General features: G+C 37.6%; 1 protein-coding gene across 1 annotated transcript in view; it reads left to right on the top strand.

The window, feature by feature from the left end:
* The window catches only part of LOC149588512 (SLIT-ROBO Rho GTPase-activating protein 1-like), an 82,422-nt gene that overhangs the window by 4,652 nt on the left and 52,780 nt on the right, over positions 1-24,990 (top strand). The window contains exon 2 of the mRNA XM_089862444.1: positions 21,533-21,604. Within this exon, the coding sequence (XP_089718570.1) occupies positions 21,533-21,604 (72 nt within the window). The remainder of the gene's footprint in view (positions 1-21,532; positions 21,605-24,990) is intronic.

Raw genomic sequence — 24,990 nt, 5'->3', positions numbered from 1 at the left:
TTTTAAACACGTTTGAATCAGAAATTAAGGGGGATGTTTGTTCTTTGGGTGCACGGTTTCGAGTCGAAAATGTAACTTCTATCTCCATTTTGCCACAAGGGACACAGTTTTCAAGTGATGATTGGATGGTGTATTTTTCAAGGAAAATCAGGGAAATTTGCGTTAAACAGGGGCCGAGTAATTAAGCAAAATGCTCATAAACTGTACCACCTCCATAGGATTAACATTACACTATAAATTGGAGGCTCATAACTCTGGTTCTACTAGAGATACGGGGATGTCCTTTGATTATGTAATAGCCATATTTGCCCCCCCCCCCTCCTTCGTTAACATTTGCTCCATAGGATACTCCATATACGGGAAAAACCTGGAAAATTCAGGGAAATATATGGGGGGAAAACCTGGAAATCTCAGGGAAATTTGTTTTCCAAAAGTTGTATGAACCCTGAACACCATACCCCTTAAATTCTGTCAGAACCTAACAGAAACACGGTTCGATTTCTGAGCCTTGTAAATCGTAAGGACCCATTAAATTTCCTTGAAATTTCATCAATTAACCGTGGTTATTAATTTTGTTCCTCTTGAAAAGTCTTATTGAAGTAAATCACTAATTAATTCCACCTCTTTCAATTCAATTCATTTTCGTTTATCATTCATTGAGATAGTTCAGCGATTCGTAACTAAATAGCTCTCTTTTGTTCAGCGCTGGGGCCCTATAAAATATTTTGTTGTGAAATATATAGGCTATATATAGCTTTATTAATAATTGTTCCTCGATTTCTCGCGTCAGTATTGAACTGCGCGCGCTTCCCCGTTTAGGGTGGGCTGTGCTCTCTTTCCCGCGCAATTCCTCTAGACTCCCGGGTCTCCTCTCTCTCTCATCTCTATAATCAGCTCTCCATCTATCCATCCCGTTACCATGACGACTTCAGTTAGGAAATGTATAGTACTGTCTGGTCGGGCTATCTCTAGTATTTCTACGCCAATATTGAGCTCTCCGTCCTATACTGTATATATATCGACTTTGGAACCGCAAATCTGGGTGATACTTCCGGAGGCTGCTGGGATGGGTTAAGGATGGTCTTTCGAGGAGTATTGAGAGAAATATACTTTTGTTTTCCAACCGATGTGATGTGTGTATATATATGCTTTCTATAAATGTATTCCGTTTCCAAGTAGGTCGCGATGACTTTGTTTTATCCGATTTTGTAATATTTTTTTGGGAAAAGTTTTTTTTTTGGACGAGAGATGTAGCCTAATCTGTTTGTTTCTTATCTTTACCCCTAAGGCTATTAGTATCGACCGTTGTAAGAATTTTCTCGTATGTCCTATAGATTAAGCCGCTTTTTACTATTATAATTTTTGGTTTTTTTTTTCGCGCCTTGGAAAACCTGGAAAAGTCAGGGAATTCAAAAATGGGCCGGAAAAGTCAGGGAATTTGATTTTAGAGGGTAAAATTTCTGGGGATAAGTCTTTATTGAAAGAGTAATGAAAGTTTCTCCTCATCCTCTCTTAACACAGAAACTTAAAATGATTCTTATTCATTTTGGTGCAACAAATACATTGAAAAACGTAATGTAGATCGAGTTTATTTAATTATAAGCACTTAAAACTTACTTGCAGTAAACATTTACACTTTCGGCTTAAAAAGGTCAGGGAAAATCTCAGAAAAAGGTCAGTGAAAACCTGGAAAAGTCAGGGAATTTGGTTCTGAAAATTCCGTGGCAACAATGCCGTCGTATTTAAGCCTTGTCAGAAGATCCGCTAGTGTGAAGTCATTTAGACTCGCAATTTATTTATTTATTTTTGTAATTTAAGAAGGAATTTTTCCGGATCATTTAAGAATACTGTGTTTGTTGGTAAATTCATTAGCGAAAGGAAGAAAGGCGGAAAGAATGGAATTTCAAGGGACTAACATTTTTTGAAAGAGACAATTACTTCGGAATTTTTCTGTCTGAATAGCGCTTGCGTGTGTCCTTTTTATCGTTTCAATTTAAGACCCCTCTAATACTCTAGTTTCCACCCATCAGCTTAGGCCTCGTCTAAGACTATTGTCTCCTCCTGTATAAGATATTTACAGGGACTAGTTATTTCGACGTGGTCGAACGTGAAAACAACCAAAAAGAAAAAAAAACCAAAAAACAAAACAACAAAGAAAGATCGGTTTTTCCCGGGTTTTTCCTGTCCATTAATTTCCAAGCTCTCCAATGGCGTTTGCAAAAGTCTTCTCTTATCTCTGTCTTCTTTTTTTGTCAGAGTCGCGGTCTTTTTGTTTTTGGGGACAGTTTTTTTGGTTCCTTTCTTTTTCTTTAGAAGTTGGGTCCTAGACTGTTAAGCGTACTTATAGGTTAGGGTTAGTTCTAACTTAAAGGCCGACTTCCATCGAAAAGAGTTCTAGAGAACTGAAAACTGAGCATCGAGACTAACAATGTCCCAGCGACCGTGCCGATTTTCGAATCCCCGCTGGGGTAAAAGATGGAAGGGTTCTAGCTAACTGAAAGCCGTGCAATGTGGTTCCAACTTTTGACCCAGGGGGGATTCGAAAATCGGCACGGTCGCTGGGACATCGTTAGTCTCGATGCTCGGTTTTCAGTTCGTTAGAACCCTTTTTGCTGGAAGTCGGCCTTTAGAAAGAGCGTCACGCGCTCGCTCGATTGAACCTCGCGCGAGCTCGCCCAACTTCGATTACGTTCGTCCCAATACGTTAGTTCAATTCGGTTTAGTACCGTACATTAAGGCGTTGGACTTAAGCCTAACGCGACTGAAGATGTTACGCTAAGAATAAACCTCGAGCTATATTTGAACGATAGTTTTAGAGCTTGTAGTTTCCTTTTGACCCCCCGAGGAAAAACAGAGATGGAGGATGAGGAGGGAAAGTGGTCTAAGGCGAGAAGCTCCGCGCGGCGAAATGAGGGATTCTAAGAGGCTGGCGAAGAGACCAGACTGATCTCTCTTCTCCGAAGATGTTCGCCCGTCTCTTATACCGTGTATCAATGTCAACTGGGATGGCGTTACGTTGATGGAAATGCTCCGTCGGCGTACTACTAGTTATGTCAGGTATCTTTGGTACCCCAAACTAGGGAGGGCTTCGTGCGAAGACTCTCTCTCCTCCATAGCAACTAGGAAAAGCGCTCTTAGATTGTAGAAACCCATTTGGTTGGAAGGAATAGCTATATAGCCGTCGTCGATATTGGTTTAGGCTAGGCCTAGTTGTCGAGGGAACGCGATTCTAACTCGTAATTTTACCACGGCGAAAGTACGTGGCAAAGGGGGATTTTTTTCACGGGATTTAGCCTACACCTTTGGTAGAATTTCGCCCATGAAAAAAACTACGAATTCGTATCAAGCTTAATTGTCCATTGAGAGAGGGTTGTATCGTCATTGGGAGGGAATAAAGTACGTTGGGAGACTCAAGTGAGATGGACTCGGTCGGTGATGTCTCCGTTGTTGTTTTTGGTGATGGGTCCGAGACAATCTCGTGCCGACACCATCCTAGGCTTGCGGGACCGGGGATTTATTACGAGACCGTACTGTTGAGTGTAATACCAATTTCCAGTCACGTGACACCCCTAATCCGCCAATAATACTTCTCGAGTAGGTCTACGCTATCTTCTGTACCAACCTAAAAGTCGACAAATATTGCCATCCGCCTTACACTCCGCTATAAACTCGCGTTGACAGATATTTTTGTGATATTTAGGCCCTGTTGGGTCTCCGGCTCTAGACCATCTTTATCCTTTAACGAGTTACGGAAGGGTGTTGTAACGATACGGCATTCCCCCTTTTACGAGTCTGTTTTTAGATGAGGGCGATTTGACCTCATCCTCACGCCTCCTACACACTCATCCAGATGAGAAACTATACCATAGAATGGGTGGGGAAATATTGAAAATAGTCATAAAGAAGCTGGTCCTATGTTTTCAACCCCAACTGGTTTCCTCTTTCGAAGGAATTAACTTAAGAAATAGGTTATTAACGCTGGAGTTATTAAAATTCATCGACCCCTGCATGGTGGATCCTTAATTGGTTCTTTACTTCAAACTCAACACAGGGCTCCCACCAGGTCCCTAAAAGTCCCTATTTTCCTGCAAGGTCCTTCCTTAATCTACCCTAAAATTGGTATTCGGTCCTTAATACACCCTATTTTCATAAACCTCAGAAAAAATATTTATTTTGTAGTCAGGCAAGGAGAGATAACAAAAATAACTGTTAACGCGGTACTTAAATTCCTATTTATTCTTTGGATTTGTGTTACTTTACAGTCTTATCCCTGGTTATAGTCCAAGCTATTAATTAATTAACTGGTTTTGGACCAGAAGAAGTGTGCCATTTTCACATAATAAAGATATCATTTAGTTTTACCAGTGGTCCCTTTTTTGGTTCCCACTTTTAAAATTTATGTCCCTATTTTTATCGTGAAAAGTCCCTTTTTCCCCTATTTATTTTTGATATTTTGGTTGAGAGCCCTGTACAACATGATTTCACTCTCCCTTTAAAATCATATCTGTTATCACATTCTAAGTCATATTTTTTTTAAGCTTCGAACTTGAACCATATTCATCGTCGCCAACCCCCTAGACACGTATCTTTTCAATCAGTTTTTTTACGTAACAATAAACTAGAAAGAAAATACCAAAAAAGAAAAAATATCCTCTTCCAATCTTGCTCGCTTGGACGATTTTTCCCACGCTCCCGATTCGTTACTGTATAGGCTACAACCGCACGACTTTTACTTTTTTTTAACAAAACTAAAAAAAAAAAAAAATGGCGCGAAATATTGGCCTTATTTTCAATTACGTATTATTCGCGCGCGAGAGGTTCGCTCGAGGAAAGGGGGGAGGGAGTAGGGAGTTAGGCTTAGCGTGGAAGGAATGAAGAAGTCCTCCTAGAGAGTGAGACAGGGTTCATACAAACCTGGAAAAATCAGGGAAATAAATAGTTGACAAAAACCTCAGGGAAATTTAGAATTTTTAGTAAAATTCAGGGAAATCAGGGAACTTTTCGTCAAACAGGCGCCGAGTAATTAAGCAAATTGTTCATGAACATACCCTCCATAGGATTAACATTACACTATACTTTGGAGGCTCATAACTAGATCTGGTTATATTAGAGATACGGGGATGTCCTTTGATTATGTAATAGTCCTATTTGCCGCCCACTCCTTCGTTAACATTTGCTCCATAAGATACTCCATATACGGGAAAAACCTGGAAAACTCAGGGAAGTATATGGGGAAAAACCTGGAAATCTTAGGGAAATTTGTTTTCCAAAGGTTGTATGAACCCTGGTGAGAGAGATGCTATAAGGATAGATTTCTCCCTCTTCTTCCATTGGATGCTACGCATATCCAACGTTTTATTGAATTTCATTCCAACAATAGTTGGTCGGTCGGATTTCCCCTCTATTCGACATCAGGATTTTTTTTTTATTATTTATTTGAAGGGGCCTCCCGAACTCAGCACGGTCGCTATTATATTCAACGAGGAGAAATATAGGGGCACCCAATGTCTAGGAGTCCCTATAGGAGAAGGTCATCTAAACTTACTTCAACTCCTCTCTTTCTCAATCTCTCTCTCTCTGGGTCGGAATTTTTAAAACGCATTTATAAGTATCTTATAGACTAGTGGCATCCCTTGTTATTTCACCGTAGAACTTGATACAGTCAAAAGGGGAAGTTTGTCATTACAGTTTCGCAACCCACGTATCTAGCATTCTTACTTAGTCTATTTATTAAAATAATTACTTTATTAAAAGAAGTTAAATATAATTTTACTATTTATTATTCTTCTCCAGCCAGTATTTCTTTAGAAAAGAAAAAAAAGTCTTTAGAATTAGGAAGTCTATTTTATAAAGAGATACGTGGGATTTACATACCTTAATTTGAAATGTACCCTCGTGTCCCGGTAGAATGGCTTTCTTAGAATATTTATATAAAGAAAGGTCCTTAATAAGAAGAGTATCTTCTCTCGTCCGCCCTCGCAATTGGTATTCCGTAAATGATCTTCGGGGGAATTTCAAAGAGTGGGTTTCAAGTTCAGAAGAAGAAGGATGAATCCGAAGGTTATAATTTTCTAGGAGATATATTAACATTTTAACCCCTAACCGCCTACCTACTAACTTATTTAAAAATTCCTTAAGCTATGGGAGAACCAATGGGAGTTAATTCTAGTGAACTTTGAAACAATTTAATATAGTGTAGAAAAAATGGCATAAAGCGGAAGCGAGAAGTGATGTCTAGTTTGTTAGGGAGAAGGTGGAAATTCGCGCCACATTTCTAGCTTTATCTCCAGTCCAAACGTTACGTAGGTCCGGAGTTAATCCCCCCCCCGCCTCTAAATTACAACCAGTATCTCATTGGTTCTTGAAAACTCACGTCAGCGCGGCGACGCGAATGACGAAAATTACAGTCACATTTTCCGACTGAGGAGAGGCGAAATAGCCCGGCCTCCTTTTACGTCCCCCCCCCTTGTATTTTGGCCCGCGCGAATACTTAGGCATCTTAGACCTTCTCCCTAGTAAACTAGATATCACTTCTTGGCGGAAGATCGTCAGGCGGAGTTTTTTTATTTATTTATTTACTTTTGGCATTTAACTGAATTAATAAAATGTTTCGCTAGAATTTTGGGAATGTAAACAAATTTGGAGCTGCTGTACTAGAATATGTTTTCTCAAGTTCAAATTTATATTTTTATTTTGGTACAGTTTTTATTTTCTTAGTGTATTTAACTTTTAACAAATCCCGAACATCTTTGCCGAGTTTTAAGGGAAAACAGCCTGGGTTTCTAAGTGAACGTTTTACGCCAATTTTTAGCCTAAAAATAGAAGATTTTCTAAGTCATCCCCCACCAAGAGTGTGTATTGGCGGTTGCATCGCGTTGGCGAAACATACTTAACGTCTCTTGTTACTCACATATATTTGACTCCGGCTGTTTTCTCGCTTTTGAGAATTAGAACCCATTTAAACAGGGTTCGTACGCAACCTGGATAAGTCAGGGATTCAAATTATTTTCCTAAATTGTCTGGTATAAGTCAGGGATTTCGTTAAATATATGAAACCAACGCTAAAAATTGTCCAGGCGTGTTGAAGTCAGGGATATTGGTAAAATTTGGTCAGGGATTTTCAATAGAACCCTGTTAACGCGACGAATTGTTTTTAACGTAAATAGCGACTTTATATAATAGCGGAGGATAATTACGACGGTTAGAGACACACCCCTTACTAATATTCCTAACGGCTTATTTATTCAAAGGTTAATTTATTCAAAGACACTTGACAAAACCATCCCCCCCCGGTCCCCTTAGCCGAACCAGGAACGTTTTAATCAGACCATGCACGATATCTTATCCTTGGTTGTTGACTGTAGCTCTCGCGTATTATACTAATTGATTTGCGTAATCATGATATAGCAAAGGTGGGCAACGGATTTATTTTTTTTTCTCCTCTCTGAGACAGAAATCGGCGTCAAGAAGTGATATCTAGTTTACTAGGGGGAAGGTTTAAGATGCCTAAATATTCGCACGCCATAGTCCCAGTCCCCATTTCAAAATACACGGGGGGACGTAAAAGGAGGCCCCGGGCTATTTCGCCTCTCCTCACTCGGAAAATATGACTGTAATTACTAATTTTCGTCATTCGCGTCGCCACGCTGACGTGAGTTTTCAAGAACCAATGAGATGCTGGTTGTAATTTAGAGGCGGCGGGATTAACTCCGGGCCTACGTACATTTGGACTGGAGATAAAGCTGGAAATGTGGCGCGAATTTATACCTTCTCCCTAATAAACTAGATATCACTTCTTGTCGGCGTCTTATCTCTTAAGTACTCACTGGCAAATACACCAAGTAAGCGACAAATGCATTAGCGCAGTATAATTCAATCCCCGTTAGATTAAGGTCATCCTTTTTTAACGGCGCGCGATGACCCCAGAATTTCAACTCTAAAACCCAAAAACAACCCTGATAATTCATGTAAGTCTATAGCTCTGTTTTACTAGTATTTTCTCCTCTTTTTAAAAGAAACTTTGCAATGCATTTTTGCAAAGGCTTAGCGAGATTCCTCCCCTAACGTTCTTATTTATGCAAATTCACCTAGTTTTTTTTATTATTGTTATTTGAGACTAAAGGGAGGCTGAAATCTGCGTGCTTTGGAGCTCATTTGGGTTTAAAGTTTTTTTTTTTTTAATGTTAGTAATTTAAATTTCATTATCCCTTAATAACACAAACTTTAAGTGTAAAACGCACTCCATTTAGGACTAGATGGAGGTTCTCTCTCTCTCTTTTTTACGCGTACTAAAAGTGCAAGTTTAATGTCAGGAAATGCGAAATTTCTTCGCAAATTACTAAATTAGCCGAGACGAATGATAAATAAAGTCCCAGGGCGTCAATTTCGAGAAATTAGGGTTCGCAAATTTTAGTTGAAACCCCCTTTTTTTATCTTCGTAATTCGCCTCATTAATTTGATGTAAAAATAAATTAGGCCTACTTCATTCCATTCGAAATAAATTTGTAGGCCTAACGGTTTTGATGATGATAATGATTTCAAACGTTTCTCCTTCTCTCCCTCTCTATCTTTCCTATGAGTCATTCTTACCTGTCTATGAGATAAGTATAGGAGGTTAAAGATAGGAGTAAAGATAATTCAGTGCCAGCTGTAATTGACATTTTTCTACTCCAGCGGACAGAACCCCCTTTCGGTTGTTTCTCCGAATTCCTTCCACGCGGTTTATTTCTATTCCTCTCCCGTTTTTGGACCGGGTCAATTAATTTTAATCGCGAGAATTTACCAAAGTTAAAGGCGGGGATAATGAAGTTAAAATGCGCTGGTGATTGCCTTAGACTCTGTTACGAACTCGTGTGGTCCCATTTTAAGTTTGCCGCGGAGGAAAGGTCTCCCAGAGTATTTTAGGGTTAGGAATAATTGTTGGCGAGGAATTCTGGGACTTGTATAAAGGGAAGGGCTATAGTCTTTTGTGTTTAGCATAATTGGTTTCTTGGCCGATAGCTCTTTAACACGCGGCGCTTCACTGAGTAACAAACCTCCTTCACGCTCTCCTCTCTCTTCCAGCTGCGTTTTTAGTCCTAATTAGGTTTAAGCTTAATGATATTCCATCTATTTTGAGTTTTTCACTTTGTTTTTCTCCGTTGCCTAGCAACGCGTTTTTATCTTCTCTCACTTTTTCTCATCTTCTCGTTGTAATCCTGTACAGTGAAGTTCAACAATTGAAGTAAAAACCAACCAAGCATTGGTACTTATTTACTAAAACAAGTTTTGAAGGTGCTGTAGACCTCGAGTTCACCTACTTTAAGTTATAACTTTCTTTCCAAAAATGTTTTCATTTGTCCTATAGCGATGATGGAAATTGGTGAAATGTGGGGACCACCAGTCTCGTTAGTGCCATCTAAATTAATTTATTTTTCTTTCTTTCTTTACCCCCTTCTCTCTTTCCCCCAGCCCCCCGGGGGGAGGGAAAGAATTGGGGGATTGGTCTCTGGAACGTTTCAGCATCTATTACTTGGCTGTCAGTGTTTCTCTTAATTATAAGGTGATGGTGGCGTTAATTATAAGCCTTGGCTTTTAGGGTTAATTCCTTTTAAAGGTCACCGTGTCAAGAAATAACTGGCAGTCGGACACCCCCCCCCACCTTCCCCTACTTGTTTATTTGGGTTAAAACTATTTGTCATTCCATGGCGAATCGTGGCGAATGCAGTCTACGGATGAATTTATTTTATTTTGGGAAAGTCAAATGTTTCTAAGCTAGTTTGCGTTTTTTAATTTGTTTTATACTGTATAGAGAGACGTAATTAAAGAGATAAGTTTGGGGCCATTTTATAAATAGAGTAGTCCCACTTTTATAACATGTTAAACTATCGCTCTCTGGGGTCTTGCCCCACTTTTTAGGTCTGGCCCCATTTTAAAATAATATTTTCAAACTTTCAGCGAAATTTTATTATTAAGAATTAAGAACAAACTCGAAACTTTTTTTAAATTGTTTACTCGGGAATAAATTTGATTCGCTATTAAATTTATTATTTTAAAATAAACTTTTAATTTTATTCTTGAAAGATTTCTATATATTTTAAAGATAATAAATTCTGCCCCTGTATGACCGCTTCTCCTAATTCACCAATGTACGCGTGGAAAATCCACTTAAAGGGGAGAAAAACCAAAATTAACTCCTTCAAAGTTTCTGTCGTAAGAAAAACGTCAATAAGTCTTAAAATAACTCTTAAAATTTATGACAATCTTTCTTCAGTTTTTTCTTACAATAGGATATAAAAGTTAAATTGGGATTTTTTTCAAGGTCTTTCATATTATAAAGTAGTTTTTTACGTATTCCATCAAAATGAATAAAAACAACTTGAAAATATATCCAGTTCTGCGATGCTATTTTTATGCAGCTTACTTCTTATCGCCCCCTCAATTTTTATGGGAGTTTTTTCAAACTCCCTCTTCGATATTATTTTTATTTATTTCATGGTAACTTTACATCGTATTTCCAAGGAAACCCGTTACCGCCTTAGATATCCTTCCGCGTTAAATAGTTCGTACGTTTCAGTGCCAGGGTTCATACAAACCTGGAAAAATCAGGGAAATAAATAGTTGACATAAACCTCAGGGAAATTTAGAATTTTTAGTAAAATTCAGGGAAATTTAGAATTTTTAGTAAAATTCAGGGAAATTTAGAATTTTTAGTAAAATTCAGGGAAATTTAGAATTTTTAGTAAAATTCAGGGAAATTTAGAATTTTTAGTAAAATTCAGGGAAATTTAGAATTTTTAGTAAAATTCAGGGAAATTTAGAATTTTTAGTAAAATTCAGGGAAATTTAGAATTTTTAGTAAAATTCAGGGAAATTTAGAATTTTTAGTAAAATTCAGGGAGATTTAGAATTTTTAGTAAAATTCAGGGAAATTAAGAATTTTTAGTAAAATTCAGGGAAATTAAGAATTTTTAGTAAAATTCAGGGAAATCAGGGAAATTTGCGTCAAACAAGGGCCGAGAAATTAAGCAAAATGTTCATAAACATACCCTCCATAGGATTAACATTACACTAAACTTTGGAGGCTCATAACTGTTTTTCTACTAGAGATACGGGGATGACCTTTGATTATGTAATAGTCATATTTGCCTCCCCCCTCCTTGGTTAACATTTGCTCCATTGGATACTCCATATTGGGTAAAAACCTGGAAATCTCAGGGAAATTTGTTTTCCAAAAGTTGTATGAACCCTGAATTTTCACTCTAACCCCGAAAAAAGTAAATCCCAAATGAAAAATGTTCTTTATTCCTTTTTTTTCTGATCCCAGCGCCGAACTCTCTCGAAAAGGTCATAAATATCAAGAAATCTTTTCGCTATTTTTTATTTATTTATCTCCTATTTATTTTTAACCTAGAAACACGAATTTGAAAGATGGATTGGTCCAGTTCTATCTAGTCTAAATATAAACCCTTCCTCCCCCTTCCCCCAACATGGTAATATTGGATATTACTACAGAGCTCTATGATTGCGAATATAAACCTTGAGACAATATTAGGCTTAGCGTGGAGGAGTGCTTCAAGTTCTCTCCATGCACGCATACTCCGGTATGAAAACAAAATGATCCCTTTATACGGAAATAACTCCGGTCCGGTTGCCATAGTAACGGCTCAGGAGAGATGATTTTTCACTCGCGGCTTCAAGACGCGTTTCGATATGTAAGGAAAAGGAAGTTCCAACCTTTTTAGAACAGATTTCGTGCATAGAGGAACAAGGGTTAGTTGATATTCATCTTTTTGACGAATGAAAACTGATGGACTCGCGTGATATAAAATGGCAAAATAAGACGTATCCAATCTCGATGGCGTGTCACTGTTGTCCGTCGTGTCTTCAAGAAAATGTTTGATACCAAATTCTTTTTTTTTAATTATTATTATTGTATATATTCATAAATTTTGGGAATTATTTTGTAAATATTTTAATCACGGGAATATAGGCCTACGGTATAAATGCACCAATCCAGCAATAAAGCTATTATTATTATCATTAATTAAACAACTAAAAAATAGGCTAGATTAATTAACACTCCAATATTTACCCGCATTTATTTTACCAGCACCTTTTAATGATCTGGAAAATTGTTTGTCCCATCTTTCCCTATAGGGAGCTAACAATTGGCTAGGGAGAAGAGATAGTCTGACGTCACACAGCCCCTCTCTGGTTGGCATTTTTGCGCGTAGAATACTGTTTCCAGCCGTTAGGGGGGATGAAACTCCAGTAAGAGATAGAGGGGTGTGACGTTTCAGGGTCAGGACTGTTAGCTCCCTATAGCGTTTTCCATTGTAAATTATGCCCACTCAGACTTATCTTAACTGTACTGTAGTTGCTACAAATCCCGTTGGAGGGTGCTACTATCCGGAGAATAGGCGGGAGTCCGTGAAGAGAGAGGGATGATAGAGGCTGAGTGAGTAAAATATGTATTTCCCCACGCGTTGCACTCGTATGTAGGTTTCCCAACTTAGCCTCGTCACTTGGGAAATAAGCGACTGGAGATTGGAAATCAGGAGAGCAAATCCCTCTCTCTCCTCTCTCTCTTCTCTCTCTCACTCTCTTTGAATATGTTTCTTTCCGTCTCCGCAATTTTTCGTCTTTACCGACCCTTACAGGAGGGTCGTTTACCAGTGGACACAGCGCCACCCGCTTGTTAAGAGACTATATAGTCCAAAGCTTGGGCGAATATTATTATTATAATAGCCTTGGTTGTTTACGACCGATCTCTCCGCCTTTTCTCGTAAATCGCCCGAGTTAAGCCCGAGCATTTTCCGATTCGGACTGACTAACCATCACCTTCCGTTGCCTAGCAACGCCGCCGTTTCTCCCATGCTGCATGGCGAATTCGTGAATTACCTAGGCCTAATCTTTTCAAAATGAAAATACCCAAGCATTACAGAAGATAGCCCCCTCTCACGAGACTCAAAACACGCCATGGGTCAACCATTATTTAAATGGAGAAATGGCCTAATTTTGCCTATTAGTCGAGAAAATACGTCTCTTAATTCCATCCATGGGTTTGGATTTAAAGTTACTCATTCAGAGTTGCCACAGTACCTGGAAATCCTGGAAAACTCAGGGAATTTAAAAATGGGCCGAAAAGTCAGGGAATTTCAAAAGTTTCAGCAAGTCAGGGAATTTGATTTTAGTGGGTAAAATTTCTGTGGATAAATCTTTATTGAAAGAGTAATGAAAGTTTCTCCTCATCCTCTCTTAACACAGAAAACTCTAGGGCGACCCTTAAAAATGCTGTCTAGAATTGTTTTTATAAAGTAAATGCACTCTAAAAAAATCTCTTAGAGTGTTATTTATAGTTAAAATGTTTCTTATTCATTTTGGTGCAACAAATACATTGAAAAACTTTATGTAGAGAGTTTATTTAATTATAAGCGCTTAAAACGTGCTGTAAACATTTACGTTTTCGGCCTAGAAAGGTCAGGGAAAACCTGGAACTTGGTTCTGAAAATTCTGTGGTAACCCATGATGGGTTTGGATTTATAGTTACTCATTGGTCAAGCCCAGAGACAACTCAATATTTTCTACTTTTCCCATGCATTGTGTAGAAAGTTTGAGCTAGGGCCTTCACCCCCTTGGTTGGCATGCCCCTTATCAAGCCCTCTGATACTAAGATACGGATTCGAACTTAACCGCTTTCCTTACCCACCACAGCACTGTCTGGGGAACTGAAAATTATATCTTTTATAGACTTGACAAACTGGGTGTACAAAACATCTGCACCCATACATTTTCGTTACTCTTTTTTTTTCTGTCTCCCTATCGCGAATGAAATTAAATAGATACCATGACATAAAAAAGATAAAAAAGACGTTTTAATGTCATCCCCTATATGATATCACGGTCGACACAAGTCCCTAATTTTTGCCAAGCACCCTTTGCGTCGTAGTAAGCGATAATATAATGAAAACAGCTGAAGAGAAGGGGGAGGAGACGGCTCGGTGATATAACTTTGATCCAGCTGAAATATTACTCCCATTTCCTTTTTTGACTAGGACATTTAAAGAACAGTGTGGGGTGCGTTCAGGAGCCTCCAATGCTTTTAACGTATATTTAACTTGGTCCTCCAGCATCATGCGTGTTCGTTCGGTGCCAGCGGGCTTAAATTTGACGCTTTTAACGCCTCAAATTAAACATACCGAGAGGATGGATACTTTACTGATTACTTTAGCGGTTTCTGGACAATCCAGGGCTGAATAGACCATTTTCAAAAAGGGAGGGGGGCGCTATACTGAGAGCTTGTTCATGAAGTGATTGAAGTGACGTCATAGATTCAGGGTAAAGCGACATACCCCTGGTGAGGTGTTGTCAAATTTGGGCTTAGTAATGCAGACTAAATAGGACCTAGATGGAAGTCCTGCAAAATTAACCACCGAGTGTAGGACTTCAATTCTCGCTTGTCGTTCTGCTAGAACTAGCTGTAAGTCTCTCAGTAGCATTACGAAGTATAGGAAGTGTCATACTTATGGTAGGAACATATCTTATAACAGGGTTGCCACGGGTCAGGGAAAATCTGGAAAAGTCAGGGAATTCAAAAATGGGCCGAAAAGGTCAAGGAAAAGTCAGGGAATTTTAAAATTTCAACAAAGTCAGGGAATTTGATTTTAATGGGTAAGATTTCTGGGGATGTCTTTATTGAAAGAGTAATGAAAGTTTCTTCTCGTCCTCTTTCCCTAACACAGAAAACTCTAGAGCAATCCTTAAAAATGTTTAGAATTGTTTTTATAAAGTAAATGCCTTTAAAAATCCCTTAGACTTATATTTATGGTTAAAATGTTTCTTATTCATTTTGGTGCAACAGATACATTGGAAAACTTAATGTAGGGTTGGTACTGGTAATTGGGAACGATTCTAAATGGGAACACTTTTTCTTTAAAATTTTGTAACTAATTTTTGGGCAGCTCAAATTCCTTTTTAAAAGGCTCAATTTGTAGATTGAATATCGAGGATTACGATAAAAATGGTTAGAATATTGTAGGGATACGCGGATGAAAGATACGGACCAATATACGCACAAACTCGGACTGATCAACTTAAGTTGATGCCAATTTTAGGTGTTTCTTAATACAATACCATCGGGGAATAAGCTTTAGCGAGAGTTACAATAATCCCACGATAACAAACCTTTAACCATTAGATAGATCACGTTTTTCGCTATAAAATTGATATTAAAATCTCTGGTTTCGGTTCGGAATTCGATTCAAAAATAGAGTTGGAAAAAACCAAGTAAAAATTGCAAATGTGAACACGACGTTTCAAGGTTAATTCGAATCCTTTTTAAGCTATTTTACTAAAAGATTAAACGTAACAGTGGTGTAAACAAGCTACTTTCGGATAATATTAACTTTAAAATACATCATTGACCCAAAAAAAGACTCAAATTTCGCGCCTTTAGTAAAGTTTTCAATTTAGCCGTAAGAGGGCCGTAGCTACCACTAATTATTGGGCGGGAAACGGGATCGCGAGTCAGCTGTTATGCTAGGGACTGAATAAAATGTGACTTCTCAACAAATTATTGAGCATTTTGACTCAGGTATTGTTTTTAATTATATTATCCTATTATCACTTATCAAATCTGCGTAAACTTTAATCCGGGTGCATGAATTTAGGCCCTACGTATTGGTAGCTTTTTTCCAAGGGCCTTTTTTATTCCTCCCATTTGATTAGCATTGGTGTTCCCATTTGGGTCCCGCGTTCACTATTTAGGGTCAGGGTGTTTACATTTACCAGCGATTGTTCACATTTGGGTTCCTCTAAAGGGTTTTGGAAATAGGATATTGTGCGAAATTTAAAAGAGTTAAAAAGCTGAAATCATAGCGAATTGTGTCTAAAGAATCAAATTTCATGTCCTGAATGTTTCAGGTGTCTAACGTTAGCGCCACCGAAGTTATTCAAAGATTTGTATAAAGTGTTCCCAATTACCAGTACCAACCCTAGATCGAGTTTATTTAATTATAAGCACATAAAAACGTGCTGTAAAATACTTTCGGCCTAAAAAGGTCAGGGAAAACCTGGAAAAGTCAGGAATTTGGTTCTGAAAATTCCGTGGCAACCCTGTCTTATGAACTTATGATTTTACTCGTAGGCCCTGGGATACAGCGAGATAGTTTCCGACACCTCTCTCTGTTGAATTGCGGCGGCCTCTCTGGAATAAGCGTTTTTATCACTTTATAGTTTCCACATTGTAGGCCTACATTCTTATACTCATTGCTCTCGACTGCTATTTCCCTTCTCTATGTCAACTCGTAAGCGTTGATACTACGTCGTTACACCACCATGCAGTATATCGCTCTAGGGGGTTTATCTGGCGCCTCTCATCATCGATATACGACTTAGTTTCCCCATTAAACTGATTTCCTGCGCCCGCCGTCGTGCATGCACCTTAAGCAAATCAGCCCTTTTTTTTTAAATTAATAATTACTTCGATGAGGGTCGGATGTAATAATCAATTAATTCAATTCAAGGATGAAATTTGAATTAATTTTCTTTATGGATTACGTTTCTTTTTATTAATGCGAACCGACTTATTTGAAGGTTAATAACTTTTTATTTTAATGTATCTTTTTTAGTAATTTTGCATGAAACTTTGAAAGATGGATAAGAAATTCCCATTTTGTTTTTCTATTTTTTCTTTTTTTTTAATTTAAGATCCGGGTTTTATTTTTACTTTTTTTTTTCTTTTTTTTTTAGGAATTTATGTAAATTTTTTTTGTAAAACATAGTTTAACTCTTATGTAGTAGGTGGATTTAATTGCTTAGTCCAGGGAAAGATTTAATTTTAGAAGTAGGAATGGAGAACGGTTAGTATTTACTTCAGTCCGGCTCATAGACCACCCAGTATAGAGCACCTCCCTCCAACACGTAACGAAAAGTTTTAAATTATCTTATTGGCTCACTTAAACTACGTTTCGATGACGTTGCTGACGGGGACGGCGAAAAATACTTAATTCTTTTTTACCTCTGTCGCTATGACCCGTCCGTCTCTTCTTTCATATCCCCCCCCTCCGTCCCGTGGAAGGGGGTCCGGGACTTTGACGCGCGCCCAGACTACTCTGTTCTCCATTCCTACTTCTAAAATTAAATCTATCCCTGCTACGAGCGAGTAGACGCTAGATATCGCTTTTTGGTTAAAGTTTTTGTTTACCTCAAAGGGAATCAAATCCTACACTTGTTTTTCTAATGGTTTTAGTTTAAACTGCGATGTTAACGTTCCGGAAAAGTGCCGGTTAAAAAAAAACTATATCTTCTCCTCGAGTTTTCTTAACGATCTCTAGAAGATAAAATTTAACAAAATCTTTTTTAAAAAAAAACCAAAATACACTTTATACATCGTTTTCCTCGCTTTGAGGGGGAGTAAAAAATCTCTCTCTCTCTCTCTTGCTCGTTAGATTTTTAAATTCTTTAACAGTGTAAAAAAATCATGGGATGAAGATTCCCCCGCTGTGACATCATCCGTTTCTCTTTCCCGAGCTGCCAAATGACAGCCGCTCCTCCTGCTGCTGCTGAGCGCCACACCATACAATTTTTGGCGCCTTTTTTATTAGTATTATTTCCCGCCAAACATCACCGGTCCATCTCCCGCCATCGTCAAAGAAATCTTATAAAAAAATAAACGGAAATGGTTTTAAATTTTAAAGGGAAGGTAACATTAATGATAGCTTGTTAGGTCTATCCGCCCGTCAATGTAAAAATTGGGATTTGAATGCAAAGTTATTGATTCAGGGTTAATTTACAATGTTTTCTTTAAGTAGTACCAGGGATAGATTTAATTTTAGAAGCAGGAATGGAGAACAGAGTAATCTGGGCGCGCGTCAAAGTCCCGGACCCCCTTTCTACGGGACTGGGGGGGGTATGAAAGAAGGGGCGGGAGGGTCATAGCGACAGAGGTAAAAATGGAATTACGTATTTTTAATTTCTCCGTCTCCGTCAGCAACGTCATCAAAACGTAGTTTAAGTGAGCCAATAAGATAATTTAAACTTTTCGTTACGCGTTGGAGGGAGAGTACGCTCTATACTGGGTGGTCTATGAGTCGGACTGAAGTAAATACTAACCGTTCAATCTATTCCTACTTCTAATATTAAATTTATCCCTGGTTTAGGAGGTTTTTTTGTTTTTTTTTTAGTTGGGGTAAGTGTTTAAGATTATTTCATCCTCTCTTTTAAATTATTTGAAATTCAGTAAAGCGCTTAAAAAGCTTCGATCCGAGAATGTTTCTTTCCACCTTGAACTAAAGATATAAAAAACATTTCGAAAGATTTTTTTATTTCTTCTTCACAAAGGGCGCGAAAAAAAGTGATATGACATGCTCCTAGGAGTCCAAGCTTTGGTATTTTATTTTCCCGCAATTTTTTTTTTTTTTTGCATTTATAGTTCGTATTATTATCCGTAGGGGGCGACAGTGCCTGGAACTCTAGTCGATATTTATATACAGGGTTCATACAAACCTGGAAAAATCAGGGAAATAAATAGTTGACAAAAACCTCAGGGAAATAACTCGTTTCATTCCCATCACCAGATAATCACAATGAAATGATTAATAGGGTTTAGGATATTCGCGTTGCCATAGCAACGCGGCTTATTCCAAGGTTCATTAAACCTGGAAATCAGGGAAATAAATAGTTGACAAAAACCTCAGGGAAATTTAGAATTTTTAGTAAAATTCAGGGAAATCAGGGAAATTTGCGTCAAACAGGGGCCGAGTAATTAAGCAAAATGTTCATAAACATACCCTCCATAGGATTAACATTACACTATACTTTGGAGGCTCATAACTCTGGTTATATTAGAGATACGGGGATGTCCTTTGATTATGTAATAGTCATATTTGCCCCCCCCCTCCTTCGTTAACATTTGCTCCATAGGATACTACATATACGGGAAAAACCTGGAAATCTCAGGGAAATTTGTTTCCCAAAAGTTGTATGAACCCTGCATAGCGAGCGTTGATTCATCCTTGGCTTTAGAGTCAAAGGTCAACGCTGCATGCTCTCTCTTATCACTCTACATAACGTGCTGTTGCCATAGTACACTGACATTATATAAACTCGCCTACTTTTGGCCTAAAACCTGATTCCGGGAAATAGTGAAAAAGGAATAATTTGGAGTTTGATAATATAGTGGCAACCCATGCAGAAGTAAACTTTAACTTTTAAAACTTGGTGGTCTCTTAAGTACTAAGTGGAAAGTAAAGTAAAAGACACAAGTCCATCTTTGTAAAAATATCGGATTACTTAAAAACCATTTCGTTTTATCCCCCGGAAGACTTGACTATATAGAAATGATTAGTTGCATGCTACTACTGGATTGGAAGGGTAGTCGTTTTTAACTTAAAAAAGTAAAATAAAATATAGGCTTAACTTGGGAGAATTAACTTTTAGCGTTTAAAGAGGCGCCGCCAACGCCTGCCCATTTATATCCGGTTACGTTTCCTCCTTTTTTTTTTTTTGACAGCTAAATCTGTAGTTCTCACTCACTTTCCCCAGCTCTATGTTTTTCCTTCTCTAACTATAGTGGAGGAGCTCTTATATTTTTAAAAAAGTTATTTTGTTTTTTGTTAAATGAAAAAGTATTTAAATATAGTTGTTCCTTTTTTGTTAAACGGTTAAAAATGAGCCAGGGATAGATTTAATTTTAGAAGTAGGAATGGAGAACGGTTAGTATTTACTTCAGTCTGACTCATAGAACACCTAGTAGAGCCCCTCCCTCCCTCCAACACGTAACGAAAAGTTTAAATTATCTTAATGGCTCACTTAAACTATACGTTTTGATGACGTTGCTGACGGGGACGGCAAAAATTACCCGTAATTCCTTTTTACCTCTGTTGCTATGACCCCGCCTCTTCTTTCATACCCCCCCCCCTCGTCCCGTGGAAGGGGGTCCGGGACTTTGACGCGCGCCCAGATATTGCTCTGTTCTTCATTCCTACTTTTAACATTAAATCTATCCCTGAATGAGCTAAACTCGCTTGTTTACAAATTCAACGCTCCAGTTTCTTCTGTAAGTTTTTCGAGCCCCGATGAAGACCACGTGGGACAATATATATATTTGATAATTTATGCTAATTATCAAATTTTACTTAAATACCTACTTATATTTTAACGCGTTAATAATTGATTACTGTGAAATTGAAATATACCGTCCGTGGTTAATTAATAAAATATCGAAAACATCCGCTGGGGGGCAATACGTGACGATCCCCCCCCCACGTTTTCTCTATTGGATTTTGCGCAATTTCGTCCCTTTGACCATCAGTGGGTGATACTCCATTACTCCATAGTCTAGACGAAACGAAGCAGGCGGGAAATGGAAGATATAGATAGCTACATTATATTACACTAATGAGTCTGACACGCACCTTTGGCGCCTTTTCCGTGACAAGATTAGTAAAAGAGCGGGAACTCTCGTAATTTCCCGCCAAAAAGCACGCTTTAAAATAAACTTGCTTTTGTCTTCGGGGAAAAATGAAAGAATAAAGAGGGAGTGAAACAAATAACAATTAGGGACATGTCTTAAGGCCTTACTTAAAAAGAGGCGGGTAATTTCGCGCTTGATTTCTCCCAATGCGACCGAATAATTAGTTAGTCCTTGGAGAATCTTCGTTTTTTTTTTCTCGCGTTAAATGATACCAAGGCAAACTAGAATAATTTAAAAGCTTTGAAAATTGGAATTTTTTTTTAAAATAGACTAAGAAATCGTGCAAATTAGAAGCACCGACAAAAGAAAAGTCCCCATTCGACACGATCATTTAATATCTTAAATGTAATATCCCGTTTTTCACGATTATGTTAATTCCATTTTTTACCTACCTCTCCGAGTGACGATGTCGTCACGGAGAGGTATTACACTGGACGTGTCTCTGTGTGTGTCTGTCTGTCTGTCACCACAATCGCAGTTGACAAATTGAAGCGAAACAATATAGCTATGTTTAAAATGATTTTAGGAATAAAGATTCTTTAAACGAGTTAACTAGAATTAAGGTAAATTACTAACGATTAAAATTATTAAGGTAACTTACTAACGATTAAAATAATTAAGGTAACTTACTAACGATTAAAATAATTAAGGTAAATTTACTAACGATTAAAATAATTAAGGTGAATTACTAATGATTAAAATAATTAAGGTAAATTACTAATGATTAAAATAATTAAGGTAAATTACTAATTATTAAAATAATTAAGGTAAATTACTAATGATTAAAATAATTAAGGTAAATTACTAACGATTAAAATAATTAAGGTAAATTACTAACGGTTAAAATAATTGATATCAATTATATTTATTTAATTATTTAATAAAATCTCTTAATTGGGTGGTAGATAGCCCTCGTCTCGACTAGGAGAAGTTTATTTTGGGGTTACCCAACTTGTTTCTTTTTTTTAGAAGAGTCGCTCTCGGTTTTTAAAAAAAAGGGGGAAATTATTAATTAAGTTAGTACGTTTTCAGACGTACAGTGTTGTAATAATTTTGTTTTGTTTTCTCTTTTAATAGGTGAGTTTCCAGTCTTTTGGAAAATGTTTTCAAATTCAAGCAACGCGTACATTTATCGAGAAGGAACGTCAGGTAGATTTCAATCAATTTTTTTTTTATTTCGTTTTGTTAAATTTGTATTTCCCCAAATTTGGGTGAGTTGAGTGATAGTCCTTTTCTCATATTTCTTTGATAAACCGGTAGTTCTTTATATTTCATCACAATACGCAATGGAATTTGATGTGGAAAATCTTCATTTAACCCTTTTTTTGTTTCGGAGAAAAGTGGATTTTTTTTAGCTACGCCACATCGTAGTATACGATGAGGCTCTTAGTTTAACCCGAGCCGTAGTAGTAGTGGTAGTAGTTGTGGCCGGAGTTTTCTTTTTCGTTATCGTTAGTTTTTAGTTTAAAATGAACCCATAGGTGGAGCTGAGCTTGGTAAGAGATTTTATTTTTAATTAAAATTCTTCTTGGTCGCAGCCTGGATTCGAGCCCGGGTCGCTCGCGCAGATAGTAAGACACTTTACCACTGTACCATGAGGGCTAGACATAAATGGCGAGTTTTCTTCCTTTTAATATATCTCTAAAGGGTCGGGAATGAGAGAGGGGCCTATTTATTTGTGGGGTCGGATACTTCTGTATTTTTGGGGTCCGATACTTCTGAATTTGTGTCTTTTGGTCTTTATATTTATTTTCTTTTTATTTGTGCGCTAATTAAATAGATAACGATGTGGATACTATTAAGGCCCAGCCCTTGGGCCATCTTGTTTATTATTATAATAATTTTTTTTAATTCGGACTATAGTTTGAGATTGTAGTTTAACTTATATATTTTAAAACCCGGAACTTCAACTTGAAGATATCCATCCACGTGACTCATTATTTACAAGTCATTTAATTAAAAACAAAACAGAAAACAAGGAGGGAGGAGGAGGCCAATGACCTTTGTATTGGTAAAATGGCAACTCCGTCTCGGCGCTCTTGAAAAGGCCAGCCATGGTTTTCCGAAATCAATATTCATAATGAATTCGTTCTAAGTCAAATACGCGGGAAAAAAGGGGAAATTTGGCGGGAAATTGGTATAGTAAGGAAAACCACGTGTTCTTGGAAAATATTCAATATGGAAACAACTTACTCTCCACCCTCTTCCTTTCCGCCTTCCTAATAGTTTTACTTATCATATAAATCGATAATAATGTTCATTATGTCTGCTTTCCTAATTTTACTTGAGAATGTACTACGCTGAAAGGCGGGGAAGGTCCACGTGTAGAACATTTAACGTGGTACTTTTTCCTGGTGAAATATTTTAACCATGTCGCGTGATACCCGGGAAATTTAGTTTCAGTTAAAGTTTGCTCTATTCTAACGGGTTTATCGATGCGAGGATAGTGTTTTAGTCGTAGGGCAAACTTAGATTGGTAACCAATTTAGGCTTAGGTATAAATATATCCGTTTCCCCGCCTTCCCGTTTAAAAGCTTTTCAAGATTAGGCTCTCTCATTAATTCTTGTCAGTATTCGGTACTTTGAAAGCTTCCACGCTAAGCCTAACGAAGTCTATACGCTCTACCTTTTATTATATTCTTTTGTATTATGGTCAGCCTCTTTCTTTTGTCTTAAATTTATTAATGTAATCTCTTATTTCTTTTTTTTTGTCTATTATAATGGATACTTTTTCCCAAGCCAAGCCAAGGCTTAACTCGTTTCATTCCCATCACCAGATAATCACAATGAAATGATTAATAGGGTTTAGGATATTCGCGTTGCCATAGCAACGCGGCTTATTCCAAGGTTCATTAAACCTGGAAATCAGGGAAATAAATAGTTGACAAAAACCTCAGGGAAATTTAGAATTTTTAGTGAAATTCAGGGAAATCAGGGAAATTTGCGTCAAACAGGAGCCGAGTAATTAAAAAAAATGTTCGTGAACATTCCCTCCATAGGATTAACATTACACTATACTTTGGAGGCTCATAACTCTGGTTCTACTAGAGATAAGGGGATGTCCTTTGATTATGTAATAGTCATATTTGCCCCCCCCCTTTCCTTCGTTAACATTTGCCCCATAGGATACTCCATATACGGGAAAAACCTGGAGCACTCAGGGAAGTATATGGGAAAAAAACTGGAAATCTCAGGGAATTTTTTTCCCAAAAGTTGTATGAACCCTGTTATTCCCCTTTTCCTATATTGGTGTATTATATGAATTCCCTAGTTATATATTAAGCGCAGTAGGTCTATTTATGGCCTATTATTTTTAATATTAAAATAAATACACCGCAGTCTTCTAACCTCGGATTTACCATGCAGAGAACTGTTGCAACTGGGGATTCAAATGAGTTTTAATTAAAATTCTCGGTTCCCGGGCCTACCTTGGTTAATGGAATTTAAGTCTATAAGCGGGATTCTCTGCCTGGGCGGGAAATTATTTAGTTCCCAACTTGGCAGCAAAGGGTTGTATCTTGTCAGTGAATACGTCGCTGGGTCTGTATGTAAATTAAGCCAAATTTGGTGACGGGCGACCTCGGAATTGATTTAATAATAAAGTCCTTATTGGGAAATGAGGACGAAATAAAATCGATCGCTCCTTCCGAATTCTTCACGCCCCTCCCCCTTCCTCCGTTTTTGAAAAGGCACTTTCTAAAAATAAACTTATTCCGACTTTGACATTGTAAAAGGGATTCTACATCTCGAATATATTCAAATAGAAATTGCAGCGCTTACAAAAGTTTTAGAGTTTCATTTGAAATAGTCTATCGAAGATTTTTGCCGCGCTGTTAATTTTCCCAGACGTCTTTCTTTCTTTACTGCGAGCAGGGATAGATTTAATTTTAGAAGTGGGAATGGAGAACGGTTGGTTAGTATTTACTTCAGTCCGACTCATAGACCACCCAGTATATTAAGCCCCTCCTTCCAACACGTAACGAACCGTTTAAATTATCCTATTGGCTCACTTAAACCACGTTTTGATGACGTCGCTGACGGGGACGTCGAAAAGTACGTACTTAGTAATCCCTTTTTACCTCTGTCGCTATGACCCGCCTCTTCTTTCATACCCCCCTCCGTCCCGGGGAAAGGGGCCCGGGACTTTGACGCGCGCCCAGATTACTTACTCTGTTCTCCATTCCTACTTCTAAAATTAAATCTATCCCTGCTATTAGCGAATCCCAATGCGAACGACGACCATCTAGCCGGGCAGATTTATTGGAAAAGTTTTTTTTTTTTTCAAATTTGTTTTATTATTTTTATCGATTTACGAAGGCCTCCTCGTTCATTTTTGTAATTTTGAAAGATGGACAAACGTTTGCTATTTTTTTTTAATAACCTGAATTTATTGAACTATAGCCTAGGCCTAGTTCTTGTTTGAGTTTCGGATTATTTCTCTATATTCTCTATTTATCATTATTTGAGGATTATTTGTAATTTTTTTTTTTAATAATTAATTTCTATCCTATACTTTCACTATATAGGCCTAAAAT

The sequence above is a fragment of the Phalangium opilio genome, unplaced genomic scaffold (assembly GCF_054372755.1).
Source record: "Phalangium opilio isolate 3A_F unplaced genomic scaffold, DU_Popi_V2 ptg000540l_1, whole genome shotgun sequence".
NCBI classification, from domain to species: domain Eukaryota; kingdom Metazoa; phylum Arthropoda; class Arachnida; order Opiliones; family Phalangiidae; genus Phalangium; species Phalangium opilio.
Note: the sequence above shows the minus strand (reverse complement) of the source record. Positions and strands in the feature narration are given on the sequence as shown.